The 11,221-nt window shown below is 37.0% G+C and overlaps 1 protein-coding gene across 1 annotated transcript; it reads left to right on the top strand.

The window, feature by feature from the left end:
* Positions 1-10,584: 10,584 nt before the first annotated feature.
* LOC145280429 (uncharacterized) lies at positions 10,585-10,995 on the top strand. Its single transcript, XM_080132158.1, has one exon. The coding sequence runs from the start codon at positions 10,585-10,587 to the stop codon at positions 10,993-10,995; it is 411 nt and encodes a 136-aa protein (XP_079988284.1).
* The last annotated feature ends 226 nt before the right edge of the window (positions 10,996-11,221 follow it).

Here is an 11,221-nt window from a genome sequence, read left to right as displayed (position 1 = left end):
TCGAGGAGGGTCAAGGAGGATGGAAAGACAGAAGAGAGAATGCATTAACCAGACCTCCAATGGATGAGTGCGAAGAGGAATTGGACCTTGGGGAGGCTTATTACCACCCAAATTCCAGTGAAGACCAATGGTTTCTACCAACGAGAAATCAATAGTAAGCGGCTGTTGTGATAACGCACATTTATTTGCAAATGTTATCAAAAGATGTGGAGAATACTGGAAATTTTAGGAAACTTGTCACTCAGACTCCAAGGAACACCACAGGTTGTTTCCACAGAGAAATCTGTGATGGTGATCTGTGTAAAATCCCCTTGTGTGTACAAATAATAATTTTGTGTGATCGTGAATCGTTTACTTCTGTTATCTTTTATGTCAGTGTGATAGTGCACCTTTCTCCCGTCCTGATTGGAGGCAACACGATCTCTGTGACAGAACCATAGGTAAAACAATTTTGGGATTAGTGTTTCCACAAACATCACACCATGAAATATGTAACCTATATATAATATGCAACCAGAAGAAAGATGGAACAGTAGAAGTGTGATTACCAGGGGGGACTTAACAAAATACAGGAAGAATTAAAAATAAAAATAAAAGCAAAAGATGGGACGTTAAGACGATCAAATGCAAAGCTGAACAGTACAAACAAAACAGAATCTTTGAAAGCAATAAAGACCAGTTTTACTAAAATGTTAACGAAAGAAGAACGAGAACAGAACAAAAGGATCTGACAGAAACAAAACTCTACTGAAGCCAGATATGGGAAGAGCGACAGGATCTTAATAGAAATGCCGAATGGCTGAAACACATGAGAAGATGCAGCAAATCGAAGAAAGGGCAGAGAATGAAATCAGCAAAGAAACCTTCAAGATAACTACGAAAAATGGCAAACTGGAGAGCAACAGGTTATGGCGGAATACATGCCTATTGGTTTAAAAAAATTACAACACTACTGGAAAGAATGCGTCAGAACTTGAAAAGATGTATCGAAGAAGCACAAGTACCAGAATGGATGACCAAAGGTCAAACCACTTTGGTACAAAAAGACGTAGAGAAACGAACCATCCCCAACAATTACAGGCCTATGATATGTTTAGCTACAATGTGGAAAATACTAACAGCACAGCCGAGGAAACAAATTTTTCAGTCCCTTTATAATCGCAGAATACTTCCTAAAGAACAGAAAGGATGCCACAAAGGAAAATTAGGAATACATGTCCTGTTATACATAGACCAAAGGATTCTGAAGGAGGTAAAAAGTCGAAAAAAAAAATGAAAAAAACTTGGCCATGGTGTAGATTGACTACAAGAAAGCGTATGGCAGAATCCCGCAAATATGGATAATTGAATGCCTGAGGATGTACAAAATACCAAACAAGATTATAAATTTAATAAAAAAAAATGCCATGAAAACACGGAGACTTGAACTGACCACTGATGGACAATACATAACGAAGATTAAAATACAAAGAAGTATCTTCCAAGGTGATTTCCCATCACCAATACTATTCATTATAGCTATGATGCTCTTTAACAACACACTAAGAAAATGCCAAGCCGGATACAAGTTCACAAATACAAATGAAAAAATGAACCCACTTAATGTACATGGATGACCTGAAGAATTAGAAACGCCAATAAACACAATCAGAATCTTCCGTCAGGATATCCGAATGGAATTTGGCATGAAAAAGTGCGCGCTCCTGATCATGAGAAGGGGAAAACTGAAAGCAACGGAAAGTATGATACCATCCAACCAAAGGGAGATAAGGGCACTAGATGAACATGATTGCTATAAATATTTAGGTGTTCTGAAAGAAGACACTGTCAAAACAAGAGAAGTGAAAGAAAAAAATTGGAAAGGAATAGCTCAGAAATACAAGAAAACCCATCGAAGCGAAACTGTATAGTAGAAATCTAATTAAAGATATGAAAACATGAGCAGTATCATTTGTAAGATACTCTGGACCATTTATAGGATAGACCAAAGAAAAACTTAGGCATCTTCACCAGAAGACCAGAAAAGTTATGAAAATGCAAAATGCACTACACCCAAAGAATGATACTGATCAACTCTATGTGAAAAGAAAATACGGTGGAAGAAGGTTGGTTAGTATAAAGGACTGTGTAAATGACACAAGGAAAGGTTCAGAAAAATACATAATGCAGGGCACTGAATGAATGGTTACTGCAGCAAAATACACTAAACAAACAAAACAGAAATAGAAGAAACAAATGATGAGACGAGAAAAAGAAAATTGGAAGAGAAATAACTACATGGACAATCCATAAGGATGACAAAAGATGAGACTAACGAAAACACTTGGACTTACAAAAAGCAAACCTTAATAAAGAAACTGAATCCTAATTACAGCCACACAAGTTTTAAACATTAAAAAAATGTCCTCACTGAAATGTGTGTTCTCCTCCACACAAGTGCAGACCAAGTTAGGAACAAGGTTTATTAATGTAGAAGCTCCCAGCTCCCTCAAAATAGGCGCTTTCCACTGTGCTACATTTCGTCCCCCCTTTTTTGTGACCTTTGCTTTCACTAGCAAATGTCATAATATCGTCAGGTCGTTTGCACAATGGTTATTTTCATTTGAACTGACTAATTTCCTCCCAACTCCTAATCTGACTTAGCGACAACATCTATATTCTCCTGAATTAAATCCGCTATTTCTTGTCCATGCTCAGCAGGTACGTTGATTTCCTTATTGTATTTTTGCTCGTCTTAATTGGGCATTTCTCAATGTACTTCCTTGCTTCCGAATTCTTATTGGTGCTACCCTTCCCAAATTTTCACCGTTAGGGACACTCAATGTTTTATTACCCAAATTTGTCAACATAACTGGAATCTTCCCCTTCTCATTTTCTTGACTATCGATTTTAACCCTATTTCTTCCTCCTCTGGTATTACCTCCTACGTTGAAATCACCTGGTATAGGTTTTCTTATTTTCACTCTGAAGGGATTAGTTTGGCTGCGCAAGAAATAGCAGTTCGTGGGGGTAATTTTACACTGTCTACGGTGTAGAATTTAATTAATGCATTTTCTGTCCATTTGCTTGAGTCACTGTTAAATTTGAATCTTTCAATTTTATTTTGCAAAAAAGACCCGGAGTCTATCATGCTTGCCCATGATATCTACCCTACACATCATGTCCAAGCCCTGTGTGAGTAATTCATATTCTTCTGCACCTTTTGTGTTTGGAATATTAATCATTTCCCGTTTCGAGCAGGAACTTTTTGGATTTGTTTTCATTTTAGAAGCTAGAGTACCCTTATTCTTTTTTCTTCCTTTAATGACTGAATATGGTTAATTTTGCGACTTTAAGCTTGTGCCGGTGTCTTGGTTTTTCGTTTTTCTGAAGTCGAGTAAGTTACATTCCCGCTTTCAGACCTCGGACACCTTTGTTCGTAATAATTCCAGCGTTCATGCTGATTTGAAGTATTCCCTTTTTTGTACTAGTTGTCTACAGCTGTAACAACCATGACTCTCTCCAGATCATTTTTTATGGTAACCCTCCGCCTTTGGTTCCCTTAGTACTGTATGAGAGCCTATTCCCTCCTGTTGCCAATAATTTCTACCTGAACATTTATTTCTTTTTTCTTGTTTCCCACAGCTCCGAAGTCGCTTATAAAGCCTTTCACTTTCTTTTTTATGAGCGACTTCGGAGCTGTGGGAAACAAAGCCTCCGACAGTGTCTTCGGGTTGGCTCTGGCCACATCTTCCTTAATGAAAGCATTGTTAATTCCATCAATGAAGAATTCGGCTAGCTGTACTTGTACAGCTGACCCTTCTCGCAGTTCAGAGTCTCTACAAGCCAGCCTTGCAAGACTTGACATTCTACTAGCCAATTCTGCAAGTGATTCACTTTTTCCTTGCATTACCTTAATCAATGCTCGAGCCGCATCAGCAGGGTTAACAAACTCTCCGTACTGTGCTATAATCTCATCGAATAAGGCTTTACTGGAAATGTCCGCATGGTCATAGATAAGTTCCAATCCATTCAGATACGACTCCATCTGAATAGTCATAGGCTAAGTTAATTAATTCAGGGTCCGTTAAATCATGCACCCTTTGTTTTTTTTAATGCCATTAATCTTGGTTTCAGAGCTGTTGGCCTTCCAGTAAAAATTGGGATCTTCGATCCAGCTGTTACCAACATAGGTGAAATGTTTGAACGGGAAGTAGCCATTATATTAAGAAAAACAAACACACCTAAAGCTATTTAGAAATGAACCAAGCATACACAATGAATGCAAAGAGCAAAGAAAAATAGTCACTTACTCCAACTCTATGGATTTTTCTGGTGATACTTTTCCTTGAGTGGCTGTGTAGATTGAGCTGATTACTTTCTAGGATGGTTTCTGGGTGAAGTGTCGTTGCGCCGATGAATTGCTAAGTGTCGATCTTGTGAAGCATCAAAATGTATTTGTGGTCAATACTGGATTTTGCGGCAGAGATGCGACAAGATCCGCCGTGGTAATTAACCAAGGTCAATCCTCCGTCTCGTAATTAATCAGGGTCAATCCTGAGTCTTAAGGCACCAAATGTGACTCTATCGCTTCCCGGGAAAAGTTACTTAGTTGGGGAACATCCTGGTCACGGCACTGACTTGGTTCGTTTTTTGTCGCCTCTTAAAGAACAAAATCCGTTGCTACTCCGTTCTTCATCATTAACGCTGCCTAATTGCAGTTAAGATTTTCTAAGAAAACTTTATATCGCAACTGGACTGCACTCATCTCTTCTTTCTATGGATCTTAAAACAACGTGGGCGTGGAAGGAAACAGAGAAAAAACAGTCGAAACATGTGGTGATCACGAAACTATCGGCCAACTCAGTTTCGTGAAGATATTGTACGAAAAAAAAACATTATATATGATTTTCCCCAGTCTCTACATGTGCCTAAATTTCAATGCAGATTTCATGAACAAAGCTACTTTCCCAAAACTGTCCGGCTTTGGAACACTGTTCTGCTGGCATTAAATACAACATGGTAGCCTTCAAATCTAATGTAAACAAGTTCCTGTAAAGTCGTCCTCATAAATAATCAAATTCAACCGATTAAGTATTACCTTATATTCATTAACCTTTATCCTTGAGTCGTCTTAAATAAGTGAGGAGGGTAAAGGAGGATAGAAAGACCGAGGAGGTAAAGCACTGGATGAGCGGAACGAGGACTGGGGCCTTGAGGAGACTTTTTGCCATTCAAATTCCAGTGTAAACCAATGGTCACTGCTAACGATAAATCAATAGTATAAAATGTAGAGAAAATGGTGTTTTTAGATGTGAGCACACTTAAAAAAACGATATGTAATAAAATTTTGTTTTAAACTTGAAAAATGACACAAAAATGTATGGAATGCTTCAGACTACTTTTGGACCACCTTGCATGAATCGAGCATCACTTTTTGAGTACCATAAAATATCTTAGGAAGGAGGAAGGCAGAGAGTCTGTAAAGGGTGATGAGTGGTGTGGAAGGAGTAAAGAAGTTAGAAAACCAGAATTAATTAGTCAAATAAAGAATTTCATGGATAAGGACCGTCGTGTGTCTATAAAGACAATAAGCGCACAATTTGATCTCAGTGTAGGAACTGTACACACAATTATTCGTGAGGAACTGAAGATGCGAAAAACTTGCGCAAAGATTGTCCGAAGTGTGCTCAGAGAAGATCAGAAAGAAAGACGTTGTGATGACAGCAAGGAGATGGTCGAGTTGATCAATTCAGATCCCGCAGATCTTGATGCTCTGGTGACCTACAATGAAATCTGGATCTACTGCTATGACCTAGAGATCAAAAGACAGAGTTCCCAGTGAAAGCATGCTAGCTCTCCCAGACCCAAAAAGGCCAGATAAACAAATTTACCTAGAGACTTTTGATGATCTCTTTTTTGACAGCTCGAACATGATCTACATGCACTGGGCTTCCACTGGACTGAGAGCCAACAAGGAATACCATATTAAGGGAGTTCAGGAGGGTAATCTGTCGAAAGAGACCAGCACTTTTTAAATCAGGCTAGTGGGATTTCCACCAGGACAATGCACCAATACACAACTCCATCCTTGACACTGACTATTTGTACCAAGATGGGCTCCCTTCCTAGAGTCCAGACCTTGCTCTCTGTGACTTTCAGTTATTCCCTAAGCTCCAAGAAAATTTAGAGGCAGTCGTTATGAAACAATTGAAGAGATGAAAGAGGCTGTAATGAGGGTCATTCGCTAACGTAAAAGGACTTCTATGGAACCTTCCAGAATTTGTAGAACGGTACAACAGGTGCATTATAGCCGGAAGAAATTACTTTGAAGAGGACTAGAGTTTCATGTGTGTACTATCAATAATTGCCCATCCGAAAAATATCTAGAAACTTATTTAAGGCACCTTCTATATCATCCAACGAAGTTCTAGTAGCGAGAATATGGTTCTCGAGATCGGTATTGGAAACGGTGTTGTTGGTGAAAAGTATACTATATGATAAAGTATATTAACAAAAACCATGTTGCATTGAATGCAGTGACAACCGAGAAAAGTATCTTATCCAATGAAACACAAATAGAGAGCATATCGCTTCCATTAACGAAAACAACATTTTCTCTTTTTTCTTTTTTATTCCTTCCCAAAATAATAAATTTCACACAGACATTAACGTGAAATTTTCCTGCCTCTCAAATGACACAGCATAAAAATTATTGATTCTTTTGCTCTTATGATGAACAATTGGAGTTTTCTTAAATAGATTTGAATTTATTTATTTACATTTTATGTTTTACACTAAGATTTTTTTATCATTTATTCTCCAAATAATTTATTGATGAGCATCGATTTTTGCTTGTTATTTTCAGAAAATCCTATTTAAGAAATTGATTCGTGCCTGAAAGTTATTATAAATTTGACTTCGTATTCTTTTTTTTTAATGAAAACACGTCTAACGCTATGCCACACTTTTGATTACTGTCGCGGTTATCGCTTATCAAAGCCAAGAACCCCTAATAAATAAAAGTTAATAAGATGGAAAGTAAGAAACTATGAGAGTACAAATCATTAATAAATGGTATGAACCGCATTTGATTATTTTTGGGGTAGCGAATGACATAGTTTTATTTACATTGGATTTGGAGATAACTAAGTTGTAACCAACAGAGAAACTGTCCATCAACGATGTATGTCACACGTGGATAGGCCTTGCAAAGAACTTGTCCACGGAATTTCGCCTTACACTTAGAACAAACGAAAATTTGTTTTTCGTTGTGGTAAAAAGAGAAGTTTTGTTTGTGAATTCATTCGTTCTTTTCACATATTTCGTCATCGAATTTTTCAAAATTATTTGATTCCATCTTTTCCGATACTATTCGGGATGATTATCATCATAAGGATTTTTACTTTTTCATTTATGTTCAGGAATTTTTATGATATGCTATGCTATGCTTGATGGTATGGCAGGTGTTATATTTAAAATCATATCTTCATCCCAGAATAAATTGTCGCGTCATATTTTAGATGCGATTAAACATCTATACATCAGTCTCTATCCACCCTCTATAGATCTAATACGATTAAGTTTGGAAAAGATTTTGTTACTCAGTTATGTTAAACTTTGAAATAACAAATAAGGTGCGTTAATACATCTTTATGAGATTGGTGCCATGATCAGAATCCGACCGTGATAGACTCTATAACATATCCGCACTGTGACAGCTATTAAATGAAATTTTTAGAAAATCTGGACTTCATACTTGTCATTTTAGAAAAAAAAAGTTATCAGTGTGTTGCGTTGCGAATTGAGTTTGACAAAAATGTATTTTTATTTTTTTTATTTTATACAATCACGGAATAATAAAATTTGTCAAATTAAAAACAAACGTGTTTTTGTTGTTGATAAAATATGCGGTACAATCTCTCAGTCCTAAATACATAAAAGTGGAGACCGTTTTTGAATTTAATATTATGAGAAAAATATATCCGCTCATGTGCTGGATACTAGGGATGTGTGCATGTTTGTGTGTGTGTGTGTGTGTGTGTCTGTGTGATTTTCTTGGTTCAATGTATGCTATTGTATGTTTGGCGGGTGCTTGGTTTAATTTTTTAATTATCTATTGTTTAGAGAAACATATTAAGTTGGATTTCTGTTGCTGTTCAAATGTTTGCTTAAGTATATGTAATATAATGTCTGGAAAATTAGTAATACTTTCCTTGTGAGAATAGTTCTGCAAGTAGTAACTTCCAACCAAGGAAAGTAATATTCAGTAGTCTATGTAAATAAAACAGTAGATGTATGTGTGTGTCTGTTTTTCTTTGTATAAATATTTAACCTATAAACTTGAAAATACTGGTCACATAACACCGAAATTAACAAAAAATAGTAATCATACATCAAGCATGGTTCATAACGAGTACAATCTTTTTCTTCTTTCTGCGCATACCGAAAGTCAATTCATTTTTTCAACTCGTATTATATTAAATCTTCCTTACCTATCTCTCGATAGCTACATCGGTATGAGACCCGGCTGGATCGCTAAATATTTCGGTTTCGATTCTGGCCGATAGCACCCACGTCACAAACAAAACTTTTGAATTGACTAATATATATTAGATAAAATATAATATTTAATAGAGAATTGGCTCTGTAATAATAAATCATGAAATCTGCATGAATTAAAATATATTTAAGGGTGTTTTACGAATTAGCAAGCCAGAGCGCCCTCCGACAGTTCAAGGAACAAACATAATAAAATTAAAGTGATCAGTGTCCACCTGTTCATAAATATTATGATTTATGAATACCCTCTCCTTAGTGATTTAGATTTCTCGTTCTGGTCATTTGAGATAAAACTCTTTATTATTACTTGGCAATGGTGTAGCTAAGTGTGCATATGATTTGCAAGATGTTATATGACAAGAGGTATAGTTGGTGGTGATTGGTTAGCTTAATTATATTATATAGAGAAATATATGGAGTAATATTTCAGTAGCAGTACAAAATCATTACTTCGAAGATGTGAGGTGGCATGATGTGGCCCTTAGTTGAAACCACACCAAATACCTGGCAGGAAACTTTGTTTTGATAACTATGGACAAGTCCTGTTATTCGTGGCATTCCAATGATACATTTTGAGGGTGCTAGCAATGGCCTTGTTGTCATAACTTGGATCGATAGAGAGCATGAGTTTTACAGTGGCGCATCTCCGATCTCTCTCATTGAATATTGCGTCACTTTCAGACATGACAGTAGGTTTCTATTGGACTTTAGATTTGTACACAATTGTCCAACTAGTAGATGGTCTGCAACAAAAAAAGGAAACCGGTTTTCATCGAACGGAAATGGAATCATGTCGTCTTTTCTAGGCCGACAATTGTATTGTTTCACCCTGTATGAGGATAGTCGAGTCAGAAGCAACTCAAAGAAATTAATATCTACTAGTTAAACAAATAATTATAATTAAACATAATTAAAATTAGAATAACCAGCGTTTACTTCTTTATAAATATATCAGAGCAAAGTGTCAAGAGAAACAGCTTCGGTCTTGGCCTTGGAAATATTACTATTAAACCTATTAAACAAGTAAAGGGTGAAAAAAGTCTTAACAGGAAAATGGAATGTTTGGACACATTAAATTTAGTTTTAATCCTAATTTATGTAAGGCTGTTTACTTTCACGCTTTACTCGTTACTAATTTCTATCCGTAACGGAGGTGTTTTTTTACATATTTCTACGTATAGGATTTACTGCTAAACTAACTGATTGATCATTATGAATTTTAGAACATAGCTGTTAGCCGTACACGTGAGTAATGTAGCCTATAATTTGGTTAATTTTGTTTAATGTGAAGGAGACAAAGAGAATACTGAATTCAGAAAAACTCAATTTTTGTGAAATTTTAACCATAAATAATAGATACCTGTCACGAAAGTAAAATCAGAGCACAAGCTAAGATGAAGCGTCGATATGATAAGCGGGCGCGGATCCGAGAACTTTGTGTGAGCGAGAAGGTCATGTTGGGCACACCAGTGAAAAGAGGAACGGAAATTTCACGGACCCTATACGGTAGTCGAGAAAATTGACGACTAAAACTGTAATATAAACATGTCAAACCAGAGGCAGAAAATTCAACTATGGCATAGTAATAGGCCCAAGCAATACGCAGAGAGAAATAGGAATGATTATAATGTACCTCGGAAGACAATCGGCTGAGCATGACGTGGGATTAATTGTGGAGAGGCTGATAAAGAAACACCCATATTAGGCGAACCCTCAGAAGCTAGAGGTCATCAGAAAAGAAATCCAATACATGATAAAACATGATATTATCAAGCCAGGCTAGAGTGCCTGGGTATCTCCATGTGTCCTAGTAGATTAAGTTTACGGGTTGGCAAGTTTCTGATTTACTATAAAGTAAATGCATTGACAGTGGCGAATGCCTACCCAATACCGAGAATGGAGAATTACATCGACCGGATAGGGCAGGCCAGCTTTATCACGAAATCTGATCCGTTGCAAGGATACAGGTCAGCGCCCTTAACGGAGAGGGTTAAACGAATATTAGTGTTCGTTTTCCGGATGCATAACCCCTAGACAACCTTTATGCGACGGATAAACAACTGCCTGGTAGGGTTATATGGAGTGGACATATACGTGGATGGTATTCTATCCAATGATACGTGGAAGGATCACCTTGGGGCCGTAAGAAAAATCTTTGGGAAGTTTAAAGCAGCAAGCTTAACCATTAATCTGGAAAAAAGCGAATTTGGCGCCGCCGAAGTACGATACATAGGGATACATTATCGAACATGGGTGAGTAAGCACAAAGAAGCCAAAGTGAAAGATATTCAAGAATATCCAGAACCGAAAAATGTGAGGAGTTTGCAGATATTCCTGGGAATGGTTGGATATTATCGTAAATTCTTTGGCAAATTGTCAGAAGTGATTACATCCCTGACCGATCTGCTTAAAAAGAAGGTTCTCCTGTATGCACAAGTGCCTTTGATCGCATAAAACCAATGCTGAACTATGAGCCAGTTTTGAAAGTACCCATCTTTGAGAAGCCATTCTGTTTACACACAGACGCCAGTGAGAATTGAATCAAAGTATTATCGTCATAGTAAGACGACGAAGGTTATCGGATACCTGTGATTTACTTCTCCAGAAAGCTAAATAAACACCAGTGGAGATGCTCAACCATCAAAAAGGAGATGTTGTCCTTACTACTGAGTGTGCAGCA

The sequence above is a fragment of the Euprymna scolopes genome, chromosome 1 (genome assembly GCF_053919585.1).
Source record: "Euprymna scolopes isolate OS-2025 chromosome 1, ASM5391958v1, whole genome shotgun sequence".
Taxonomy (NCBI): domain Eukaryota; kingdom Metazoa; phylum Mollusca; class Cephalopoda; order Sepiida; family Sepiolidae; genus Euprymna; species Euprymna scolopes.
This window is presented reverse-complemented; position numbering and strand designations above follow the sequence as displayed.

What these genes read in the sequence shown, in the direction of transcription:
- LOC145280429 (XM_080132158.1), top strand. Translation starts at nt 10,585, where the DNA reads ATGCGACGGATAAACAACTGCCTGGTAGGGTTATATGGAGTGGACATA.